Source organism: Petaurus breviceps, unplaced genomic scaffold (assembly GCF_028583685.1).
Source record: "Petaurus breviceps papuanus isolate PSGF00001 unplaced genomic scaffold, PetGlider_PUasm1.0 37, whole genome shotgun sequence".
NCBI classification, from domain to species: Eukaryota; Metazoa; Chordata; class Mammalia; order Diprotodontia; family Petauridae; genus Petaurus; species Petaurus breviceps.
In genome coordinates this window covers 11,567,398-11,579,610 of record NW_027186296.1, presented here as the reverse complement: position 1 = coordinate 11,579,610, position 12,213 = coordinate 11,567,398, and the positions used below count along the sequence as shown (strand labels likewise).

General features: G+C 45.8%; 2 protein-coding genes across 5 annotated transcripts in view; one reads left to right on the top strand and one right to left on the bottom strand.

The window, feature by feature from the left end:
* The window catches only part of LOC138168900 (myosin-7), a 36,971-nt gene extending 26,931 nt beyond the window's left edge, over positions 1-10,040 (top strand). For 3 of the 4 annotated variants that reach the window (XM_069097869.1, XM_069097870.1, XM_069097866.1), the window contains 11 exons: positions 401-597; positions 1,400-1,583; positions 2,560-2,725; positions 2,966-3,090; positions 3,975-4,283; positions 5,227-5,430; positions 6,618-6,743; positions 6,846-7,121; positions 8,798-8,893; positions 9,089-9,223; positions 9,902-10,040. In XM_069097869.1, coding sequence (XP_068953970.1) covers positions 401-597; positions 1,400-1,583; positions 2,560-2,725; positions 2,966-3,090; positions 3,975-4,283; positions 5,227-5,430; positions 6,618-6,743; positions 6,846-7,121; positions 8,798-8,893; positions 9,089-9,223; positions 9,902-9,922 — 1,839 coding nt within the window. In that variant the 3' untranslated portion in view covers positions 9,923-10,040. The remainder of the gene's footprint in view (positions 1-400; positions 598-1,399; positions 1,584-2,559; positions 2,726-2,965; positions 3,091-3,974; positions 4,284-5,226; positions 5,431-6,617; positions 6,744-6,845; positions 7,122-8,797; positions 8,894-9,088; positions 9,224-9,901) is intronic. The other variant, XM_069097868.1, reaches the window with a different exon arrangement.
* The window catches only part of NGDN (neuroguidin), a 104,410-nt gene that overhangs the window by 59,575 nt on the left and 32,622 nt on the right, over positions 1-12,213 (bottom strand). The window lies entirely within an intron of this gene.

Sequence of the window (12,213 nt, the reverse complement as noted above, 5' to 3'; positions counted from 1 at the left end):
TCTATCTATCTATCTATCTATCTATCTATCTATCTATCTATCTATCTATCTATCCTATCTATCTATCTATCCCAGCTGTTTGACCCTGGCAAGCTGCTTAATCTCTCTGTGCCTCAGTTTCCTCATCTGTGAAATGAGGGGGTTGGACTCAATAGCCTTTGGGGTCCCTTCCAGCTCTCAATCAATGATGACACAGAGTAAATTCTCAGTAAATACTTGAGGATTTGTTTAATGTATTGACTGGGGATAAGGACCAAGGGTGGACTCTGAGAAAAAGTTAATAGCAAGGAAAATGATGGGAAAAAAACCATCATGGGGGATGGAACCTGGGATTTGTCCTCACTACTGCACCCAGAAATGGTACACATGATCTCTTCCTGTTCCATCCACCTACTCCCAGGCAAAGAATGCTCTGGCACACGCCCTGCAGTCAGCCCGCCATGACTGTGACCTCCTGAGGGAGCAGTATGAGGAGGAGACAGAGGCCAAGGCTGAGCTGCAGCGTGTCCTGTCCAAGGCCAACTCAGAGGTGGCACAGTGGAGGACCAAGTATGAGACAGACGCCATCCAGAGGACTGAGGAGCTGGAGGAGGCCAAGTGAGTCCCTGGGGTCTCCCCAATCCCCTCTGCCGCTGCACAGAGCATAAGCAAGGCTCAGGGGCTAGACCTCTCTTCAAGAAGCTCTTTGGGGGTGGGAGACTAACCCCTTCCCCCACTCCTGCATCTTCTCCTCTCAGGGAAGCTTTTTGCTCGCGTTATGTTTTGGATTTGAATATAAGACGAACAAAAGGTTTGTCTGTGTGCAGAGAGTTACAACATGTGGCAGAGCATTGAGACCCTGGGAAGGGCTGCATGGCCGGGTGGGTATATGAACTCAATGCAGGAAATGCACTTTTCCATCATATTTTTGATTTAGAACTTTAAGCCAGGTTATAAAGGCATCTCTTTTTTCGAGTGTGGTGTTGGTATTCCTTGTCTTAAGTGAATGTCATGGAGATTCTGCGTTGATTTTGTGTGCACCAGATTATACTGGTACCTGTTCTTAGAGTATCTGTTCTAGGTTTCTCTAGTATGGGTTCTGAATCACTCCAGCAATCTTAGCTCCTCTTCTAGTCACCAAGCCATTTGCATGTTCTCTAGATCACTCTGATGCCTGGCTGAAGACAATTATAGGTTTCTCTAAAAAGGGTTCTAAGGCTCCCAGTAACTGCTGGTCTTGAGTCCCTGTGCATTTGTGTGTTGCCTAGCTCATTTTGGTACCTAGCCTCAGTCTGCTCTAGATTTCTATAACAAGGTTCTAGATTAATCCAGTGGCTTTGCAGGCCATAGGAGTGCCCAGGAATCATTTCCCAGGAGGTTCATGCTGCTTCCCTTTGCTTCCTGCCTCTACCCTGGGCAGGAAAAAGCTGGCCCAGAGGCTGCAGGATGCAGAGGAGGCCGTGGAGGCTGTGAATGCCAAGTGCTCATCCCTGGAGAAGACCAAGCACAGACTGCAGAATGAAATTGAAGACCTGATGGTGGATGTGGAACGGTCCAATGCCGCCGCAGCTGCTCTGGACAAGAAACAGAGGAACTTTGACAAGGTGAGGACAGGCAGGATGGAGAGGGACTGCCACAGGGTCAGAGAGCTCATTCAGTCCAAGCGTTAGAGTTTGAAGGCATGTTAAAGAACATTTATGATAATGCATTCATCTTACAGATGAAGAAATTAACTTGCCCATGTCATGGGTCAATCCGGGTGCCAGGATTCCAAACCCAATCCTTTTTACTGGGTGGGCCATGTTACAGATGAAGAAGGAAGGAAACACAAGGGGGTGGAATTCCCACAATGGGGCTAAAGCAAGAGGCAGATGAACAGAAGGAAGAGAAATCTAGATGAGAGTAAAAGGGGCCAAAGAAAACCATAAAGAAGCTGAGTGATGCCCAGAGGGGAAGAGCTGAGGCATGGAGAAGGAGATAAAAGAGAGAGATTTGGGAAAGGGAGTCAAGGGGATGGGGAGATGGGAGGCCAAGAGTGCCAAGGAAGATGAAGGAAAGGAAGGTGAGGAGGTAGAAGAAAAATGGGCCAGGGAGTGGGTATGGAAGGAGGCCCTGGAATGGGGCTGAGGGGAGTGGAGCCTGGAGACTTTGTTGAGTGAACTAATCCCCATCCTTGGTCCTTAAGAAGATTCAGAGAAACTTGGACAAAGTTTGGAAGGAAAGGACAGGGAAAGGGAACTAGGAAAGAAAGATAAGGAGGAAGATTAAAGATAGGGGGAATCCAAGTAGAGAGATGGGGGAGAGGAATAAAGAAGAGAGGGCAAGAAGGAGAAGGAATATGGCATACGAACAAGGTGAGAAAGAAAGATAGCATTAGAGCGGCTAATGGAAGGGGGCAATTTGTAGTAAAAGGACCAGGAGAAACTGTCCTGGGGGTGAAGGGGACAGAGCTGTGGATGGAAATACAAGCCAAAGATCATGGAGTCTCTAGCCCAGAACCCCTGGGGTGGAGCTGACAGAACAGTGCAGAGCCAGCCCTGGGAACCTGTCAAGTGATCTGGTCCCTGTCTTTTTGCCTAGATCCTTGCCGAGTGGAAGCAGAAATATGAAGAGTCTCAATCAGAACTAGAAGCATCTCAGAAGGAGGCTCGTTCCCTCAGCACTGAGCTCTTCAAGCTAAAGAATGCCTATGAGGAATCCCTGGAGCATCTGGAGACTTTCAAGAGGGAAAACAAGAACCTCCAAGGTGAGTCAGGGAGGGGCCAGGGCAAGGAAGGAGGAAGCAGCAGATGTGGTGATGAGCTGATCCTGTGACCGTTATCTCCCACTCTCTTGTTCAACTGATAGTACAGGAAGGAAATGACAGTATGTCAGCCACGGCTCTCCTGGGGAATCCTGATGATCCTGCAGCCAAAGACACCCTGCACTATAGGATCATACCAAGGACCCCAACCCCATAATCAGGTCTTCTGTCTTTGACCTACAGAGGAGATCTCAGACCTGACAGAACAGCTGGGCTCCAGTGGAAAAAGTATCCATGAGCTGGAGAAGATCCGGAAACAGCTGGAGGCAGAGAAGTTGGAACTGCAGTCAGCCCTGGAGGAAGCAGAGGTGAAAGAGGCCTGGGCCCCAGAATGCCCCTCCCCCCTTTGTCTCCTGCCTTCCTTCCCCAGCAACTCGCCCCCATTCTCTTGTACCTCTATTCCTCTTTGTCTGTCTTTCAAATTCCATCCACTTATCCGTCTTCATCTCCCTCTTCTTTTCAGTGTCTCCCAGATCGTAGGCTTATAGATTTTGACTTTGAAAAGGCTTTAAAGGTTATCTGGTCCAACTCTTTCCTTTGACAGATGGGGAAACTGAATCCCCTAAATAACTCCCCCCAGGACATCCAGGTAGTAAGTGGCAAAGCTAAGATTCAAACCCAGGGCCTCTGAATCCAAATCCAGGGCTCTTTCCTCTTCCTGAATTATGTTGTGCCTGCCTCCTCTACTTCTCTCGTGGTAGCCCCCTTCTTTTTACTCTGTTGTCTTTATATGACCCTCCTCTGTATGTGAAACCCCCGTCTCCTTAGGCTTTCTTTTTCTTCTGTATCACCTCCATGTCCCCTTCCCTTATTCCTTTTTTATTTCTTTTGACTCAACCTGCGATTTCATTGGAACAGGGAATTCTTCAGGGAGGAAACAATGCAGATCTGGAAATCACCCTCTATGGAAGGAACAATACTTGCTCTACAATACATAGTCTTAGAGATTTAGTTGCCCCGGGGTCAAGTGACTTACTCAGGTTCACTCAGTCAGTGCATAGCAGAGGCAGTATGGAAGCCAAGTTTGTCCCGTCTCACTCCATCTCTGGATCTACTGTGCCAAGCTGCCTCTCCCCCTTCCCTTAGGCTCGACCTCACTCAGCTTCTATTACGTCGCACCCAGTTCTCCCTCCCTGTGTTCCTATGATCTTAAAATCCACTCACTCTTAGCTCTTCTCCTTCATCCTCCCAGGCCTCCTTGGAGCACGAGGAGGGGAAGATCCTCCGGGCACAGCTGGAGTTCAACCAGATCAAGGCAGAGATTGAACGCAAGTTGGCAGAGAAGGATGAGGAAATGGAGCAGGCCAAACGCAACCACCTACGGGTGGTGGATTCCCTGCAGACCTCCCTTGATGCTGAGACCCGCAGCCGGAATGAGGCCCTTCGGGTAAAGAAGAAAATGGAGGGAGACCTCAACGAGATGGAGATCCAGCTCAGCCATGCTAATCGCATCGCTGCAGAGGCCCAGAAGCAAGTCAAGACCCTACAGGGTTTGCTCAAGGTATGCCAGCTTTCTCAGAACTAGAGGCATTCCCACCCCATGGAAATGACTTCAGTGTTTGGACAACTGTTTAGTGGTTCAGCAAAAAAAGAGCGATAAATTTGGAGATGGAGACCCAGATTTAAATCCTGCCTCTGCTACCTAGGGCAAGTCACTTAGCCTCTCCAGGTCTCAATTTCCCCATATGTAAAACTTTTCATGACTCCACTTGGGGTTTTCTTAGCAAAGGTAGTAGAGTGGTTTGCCATTTCCTTCTCTCGCTCATTTTACAGATGAGGAAACTGAGGCAAACAGGGTTAAGTGACTTGCCTAGGATCACACAGCTAGTAAGTGACTGAGATCAAATTTGAACTCAGATCTTCCTGACTTCAGGTCCAATGCTCTATCCACTGTGCCACATAGCTGCCTAATAATAATAATAAATAATGACATTTATATAATGCCTATTATGTACCAGGCCCTGTGCTAAGTACTTTACAAATGTTATCTCATTTGACACATACAACAACCCTGGAAGGTAGGTGATATTATTATACCCATTTTACAGTTGAGGAAACTGAGGCAAACAGAGGTTAAGTAGCTTGCCCAAGGTCATACAACTAGTAAATGTCTGAGGCTAGATTAGAACTCAGGTCTTCCTGGCTCTAGGCCCAGTTCTCTATCCACAAGGTGGCCTCCAAAACTCTATTAGAGATCTCTAAATCTAAGACCGTATACTGGGAGCAAGTTCTGGTACAGGCTCTAGAACCCTGGTGCCTGGAGCAGCAACTCATGGTCATGGCAGAGATATTGATAACCATGAAGGCACGGGAACCCCAAGCTTTTTAGCCTGTCTTGGATCTCAGAGCTGCCCAGGTCAGCCCAGATGGGGTCACTCTCATCCACCTACTCAGTTAACGCTACTGCCATTATCCTACCTAATGCCGGTTTCTCTCATTCTCAGGACACCCAGATCCAGCTGGATGATGCGGTCCGAGCCAACGATGACCTGAAGGAGAACATCGCCATTGTGGAACGCCGCAACAACCTGCTACAGGCAGAACTTGAGGAGCTCCGGGCTGTGGTGGAACAGACAGAACGGGCCCGGAAGCTGGCTGAGCAGGAACTCATTGAGACCAGTGAGCGGGTACAGCTGCTCCACTCCCAGGTGAGAAGGGAACCCCACTGGTCATATGAAAGGTGTGATGGTAAATGTTTAACAACCGGCTCTCTACAGAGTGCCATACTTTTACATTTAATCTGCATCACTTTCTTAAGTCTACAAATCAATAAAATAATACATGAAGCCCTGGTTTGTAGTTTGCTGATTTTTGAGGTGTAAATGTTCATACTTTTTTTTTTGGATGGGGAAAGGCAAGGCAATTGGAGTTACATGACTTGCCCAAGGTCACACAGTTAGTTAAGTGTGAAGTGTCTGAAGCAAGATTTGAACTCAGGTCCTCCTGACTTCAGGGCCAGTGCTCTATTCACTGAGCCACCTAGCTGGCCCAATGTTCATACTTAATTTAACAATTGGTTCTGGGACCTGAGGGGGACCTAACACACACTGATTGTGATTTTTACTACCAGTAGAGAAAGCAGTCTATAACAAAACCACTTGTTGGGTGTCGTCTCCAAGTATAGCACATAACACAAACTTACAGAATTTTAGAATTGGAAGGGACCCCAGCAGGCATCTAGTCTGATTAGAAATCCTCCAAAAAGAATCCCCACTATACCATCCCCAACAAACAGTCATCCAGCCTATGCTTAAAGACCTCCAATGAGAAAGAGCTATTGAATGGACTTATTGGACCACTCCGTTAGATAGTTTTTCTGGTATCAAGTCTAAATGTGTTTCTTTGTCACTTCCAGCCTCAGTTTTCCTCATCTATAAAATGAAGGCATTGGAATAAGTCCCTTCCAGGACTAGACCCTGTGATCTTTTGATTATATATCTGATTACACCAAGATTATTCAACTAAGACATTTTATTTATAAAGGTAGCATGAGTTGTGGAAGGAGGACTAAACTTGGAATTGGGAGAACTAGATTCAAATCTCACCTCAGATTTGCAGTAACTGTGTGACCATGGGCAAGTCACTTAACTTCTGAGATCCTTAATTTACTCCTCTGTAAAATGGGGATAATAATCCTTGAGCCCACATTATAAACATTAAAGTATTATATAAATATACTAAAAGATAACTGTAAAACTTTACCATTATTTATATATTTTTATATAAAGGAACTGGCCTTGGTTCAGTTCATAGTTGGGGGTAAACCACCCTTAGACACAACCAACCCAGTGAGTCATGAATTTTCTTTGTTTCCCTCCCTACCATCCCAATTTAGAACACCAGCCTAATCAACCAGAAGAAGAAGATGGATGCAGACCTGTCTCAGCTCCAGACAGAAGTGGAGGAGGCAGTACAGGAGTGCAGGAATGCTGAAGAGAAGGCCAAGAAGGCCATCACTGATGTGAGTATAGAGCCCTCCATCTACTCCTGGCCAGTGTCACCCCATGGCCTTTGGTGTGCCTAGGCCTAAAGGAGGCTCCCTCCCTCTCTCTCCACACCCCAGGCAGCCATGATGGCCGAGGAGCTGAAGAAGGAGCAGGACACCAGTGCCCACCTGGAGAGGATGAAGAAGAACATGGAGCAGACCATCAAGGACCTGCAGCACCGACTGGATGAGGCTGAGCAGATCGCCCTCAAGGGAGGCAAGAAGCAGCTGCAGAAGCTCGAGGCCCGGGTGCGGGAGCTGGAGAACGAGCTTGAGTCAGAGCAGAAACGGAATGCCGAGTCAGTCAAGGGCATGAGGAAATGTGAGAGGCGCATCAAGGAGCTCACCTACCAGGTGAGCCAACAAAGACTTCAGGACTTTGGAACTGTTCTCAGCTCCTTTGCTCTAGCCCAGTGGCTTCAAACTCAGAAATGGGGGCCACTAAAACATGCAGAAAACTCCCTACAAGCTGCACATTGACTTAGAAAAACACATCTTAACATCATCTATGTTCTACCAGTTACATCTTAATCAGATTCAACTGCACACGAGAGTGATGTTGGCCACGTGTGGCCTAGGATGTTTGACACTTCTTATTTAGAACCCGGTCCCCTAAGATAAAGTAAGCCTTTCCTCCTTGGCCTTCAGCATGACTAGCTCCTTCCTGGGGTGGATAATGCCCCAACTCATGGTCATATTTCACATCATCAGTCCCCAAAAAGCCCAACCCTATAAACTCAACCTCACAGCGTAGCATCACAGGACTATGCCCCGAATTCTGGATAAAGATCATCCAACATAGTTCAAGAACCACATTTTAGAATAGGTCATAAATATAACCATCCCCCAAAGAGCTCTAAAGGTCTCAAGATCCTAGAAACAACACTGAAATATTTTAAATCCTCTGGACAAGAACCAAAGGAAATGATACCATTTTCAGTTCCAACTCAAAGCTTTTGTTCTCTAGAATCAGTTTCTGAAGAAAGTTCTTTCTTCCTAAAATTAAAATGCCACAATGCCTCTAGAACAAAAACTAGTGGTGCCACTTGTCTGAGGACCTGGAACATACCACTTTCTATGTGACAATTGTATTTTAGGAAAATCTCCAGATCACATCTGAAGTTCTAGACCCAAACCCAGTCTTTACTCTAGAGCAGGGTTCCTTAACTGGGATATGGGAGCTTTTTTTTAAGTTAATTTATTTATTTTTCATTTTCAACATTCACTTCCATAAGTTTAAAATTTTCCCGCCTCCCTGCCTCCTCCTTCCCCAACATGGCCTGCAATCTGATATAGACTCTACATATACATTCCTATTATTCCTATTATCACATTTAGTCATATTGTATAGAAGAATTATAATGAATGGGAGAAACCATGAGAAAGAAAAAACAAAACAAAAAAGAAAATATTCTGCTTCACTCTACATTCAGACTCCATAGTTCTTTCTCTGTATGTGGATGGCATTTTCCATCATGAGTCCTCTGGAATTGTTTTAGGTACTTGCATTACTGAAAAGGGCTAAGTCTGCCAAAATCAGTCATCATACACTGTGGCTGTTACTGTGTACGTGTTCTCCTGGTTCTGCTCACTTCACTCAGCATCAGTTCATATAAACCTTTCCAGGTTTTTCTGAAGTCTGCATGTTGTGAACTTATTTTGAAAATTATATGTCAAAATAATTTATTTCCTTTGAATCTCATGTATTTCATGCATTTAAAACACTACTCTGAGAAGAGATTCATAGCCTTCATAAAACTGCCAAAAGCATCCATGACACTAAAAAAGTTAAGAACTCCATCTCTAGGGACAAAGCCCAGAACCTCATTGTTTTCATCAGACAAATCTCAACTCATGCCTCCCACTGCCCTCAGTCCCTTTTCTATGACAGTAAGGAGAGTGCAGTGATAGAGTGAAAAGCAGAAAATGGTGTCAGTGGAGGATTTAGTGATAAATATTAAAAGAATTAAAAAGGGGGAAAAAAGGTCAGTGGGCTCTCCAATGACTTCTTCATCCCTGTTCCCTGGCAGACAGAGGAAGACAGGAAGAACCTGCTTCGGCTTCAGGATCTGGTGGACAAGTTACAACTGAAAGTCAAGGCCTATAAGCGGCAGGCTGAGGAAGCGGTAAGTGTTCACTTTGTGGGAATTGGGAAATATGGGGAGTGGACACAGGAGTTAGGAGCCTGGATCAGTAGCCTAACTAAAGCCCAAAATGGAAAAGGAGTTGGTTTCCTAAGCCAAAGATGCCTAGGGATGCCCTTCTCTCCTTACTCCAACCGCAATCATTTCTTCCTGGTCTTTTCCCTGCCCCTGCCACAGGAGGAACAAGCCAATACCAACCTGTCCAAGTTCAGGAAGGTCCAGCATGAGCTGGATGAGGCCGAGGAACGGGCTGACATTGCCGAGTCCCAGGTCAACAAGCTTCGAGCCAAGAGCCGTGACATCGGTGCCAAGGTGAGCCCCTTGTAGGGTACTCCCAACTGCCAGAACCTCCAGTGCTCTGTACTCGCCACAGCAAACACACGGATCCTGGACACTGTTGCTTCCTCAGAAATGGCACCTCTTTCCAGGAGCATCCCTCTATCAGGCACCCTGTACACAGCTCTCCCAACATGGTTTCTTAAGCCATTAGGTTCCTCATCCTCTGGGTTTCTCAAACATTGGGCTTCATACCCCAACAGAACGAGACTCTCTCTCCTGAATCTAATCACCGCTAACTAGCTCTGTCACCCTCAGTAAGCCATTTCTCAATGACAGAGACTCAATTTCCATTTCTATAAAATGAGGTTTGACTAGAAGATTTGTAAAAGTCCCTTCTCGCTCTAAAATTCTGATTCTATAAATAGCATGCCCAGGGCTTATCATCATCCCTGAAACTGAACCCTGTAAGATTCTTGACTTCTTCCACTTTGACCCTTACCATCTACCCCTTGTGATCCAAACCCTGGAGAACTTTTACACTGATTCCCTAGGGATGCCTGTACAATCTTCACCTGTCAATCAGCTCCATATGTGTCCTTTCCACAGAATGCACCATAAGTTCCCCCGAAGCCCAGAACCAGACCTTTCTCTCATCATCCTGGTCCCTGACTCCCTTCCCTCAGAACTGACTTGGACTTTGTTTCCTTTCAGAAGGGCTTGAATGAGGAGTAGCCAGGCTACAATGTCCTGCACTGACCTGGAGGTGCAATTATGGGCCCTCTCAACTCCATGGTCCCTGTACAATAGACCCTGCCTAGGAAATAGAATAAAAAATTCTCCTAGAAGCTGAGACACTGGCTCCTGCCTTTTCTTCTGCGCCACCTTGCCCTGATGTAGAGAATGTGGGGAGACAGAATGAATTCTTGGGAAGGAGAAGATTCAGGGCTATGTTAGGAGGCACCCATGTATGGCTATCCACTTGAGTCCACTCAAGTAGCCCCCTTCTCCCTATACTTTGGGATCAGCAAGATGCCCAGGGTTTGGATTCTACTCTATATGCCATGGAGAACAACATGGAATAAGAGGTATCATGAAACAATGGAATGAGTACTGACTCTGGCTTCATAGGACCTGGGTTCAAATCTCACCTCTAATACCTAAAACCTTGAGCAAGGTCACTTAACTTTTCTGGGCCTCAGTTTCCTCATCTATTAGAAAAATAGCTTCCAAGTATTTTCTAACTCATGGTGTATGATCCGATGAATAGACCAAAGAGTCCCCCTGACTGGAGGCCTTGCCAGAAGATGGGACCCATTCTAGAGATTGAAAAGAATAGGGCTGCTCTGGAGTTTGGTCAAACTCTGGAGAAAGTTTGGTCAAAATATAAGGTTGTCTTAGCTCTATCATAGCATGGGACTATAACTCTTATTCTGAACCTGAGCCAATCACATTGACCTTTGCACACACCCCATGATCAAGGATTGATAGATCTAAAGAAAACAATCATCTGCTCATTGCATTACATTTTTTTGGTCAGATATGAGATAGCCTCTCATATTCATTGCTCTGGTTTATTCCTAAGGACATTGGAAAAGCTGTGAGCCTTATAAGCTAGTTCTCCTGAATAAGGGAATAACCTTCTAGGTCCCAGTGAAGGCCATTGTAAATGGCAACACAAACTTGGGTTTGTGTTTCCAGATATGATGGGAGCCATGTTGGCCCCTCACCCTATCATGGTATTCTGTTACTTAGTGAGATAGTCACTACCCCACCCTATCCCCTCCAAGCACCTGCTTAGAGGCCTCCTCTCCCTTCCACTCATCCAGTATTTTCCTTGGGGTATAGGGGAGTCTGCTTCCTCCCCACCCATAACAGAAGAGTCAAATACACAGCCTCTGGGTCAGATGTGGCCCACAGCATTCTTGTGTGCTGCCTGAACTAGATTTAAGGTGTAATTGGGAAATATAGAACTAAAATAAATAAAAATGCAATAAAACCTAAATAATATTACATTTTAAAGCTGTCTATACACTGCCTGCAGGGATCCTTGTTATGGTTTAGTGGCCTCCACTTCTATTTGAATTTGACCCTATTGCTCTAGGACCCTGCATTATTTTTTTATACCCTTACTCTCCTTAAACTCTATACCTCTCCTATCCCCACCCTTGCCCCTTCCAGGGTGGAGGGATGCTCTCTTGACCCATGAGGGCCAACACCTCCTGAGAAAGGCAGAACAGGGGTGTCATAGAATAGAGGAATGGTGGGAGGACACCTCAGGGGGAAGGAAAGTGGGGTACATAGTCACTGAGAAGGGTGAGACCACAGACAAAAGGAGGAGCCCTGGGATGGAAGTATCTCGATTCCAGTCCCATAGGACAAGATGGAAAGAAGGTGAAGGGAAAACCTAGAGAAATTCCCTTCTATTCCTACTCTCCAACTCCCAGGCCTAGTTGCGTAGCTATGAGTCCTCAGTCTCCCAGGCAGCCCAGTAGCCCCAGGATAGAGTTAAAATAGCTTATAGGCCTCCCACCTAAGGAGGAATACTTCACTGGGGTGGGGGCTTCATTGAGTGAGGATAGAGAAGGCATTCTTAACCTAAGAGATCCATGAATAGATTTTATGGGGAACTTGGATGAGAAAAAAATCACATTTTTGTTTTCAATGAGAACAACTTCTAGGTGAAATTTAGAATTTCCTTTCATTATGAATGTAGGTGGCAGGCAGCATAGTAGATAAAGCACTCACTGAACCTGGAGTCAGGAAGACCTGTGTTTGAATCTAACCTCAGATACATACTGCATGACCCTGGCAAGCCACCTAACTTGTGTCTGCTTCAATTTCCTCAACTATAAAATGGGGATAATAATAGCACTTACCTCCCAAGGTTGTTGTAAGGATCAAATAAGATAATATTTGTAAAAAGCTCTTAGCACAGTGCCTAGTACAGAGTAGGTACCTAATAAATTTGTGTTTCCTTCCTTTTCCCTTACTAAAACATAGGGCCCATAGGCTTCACCAGACTG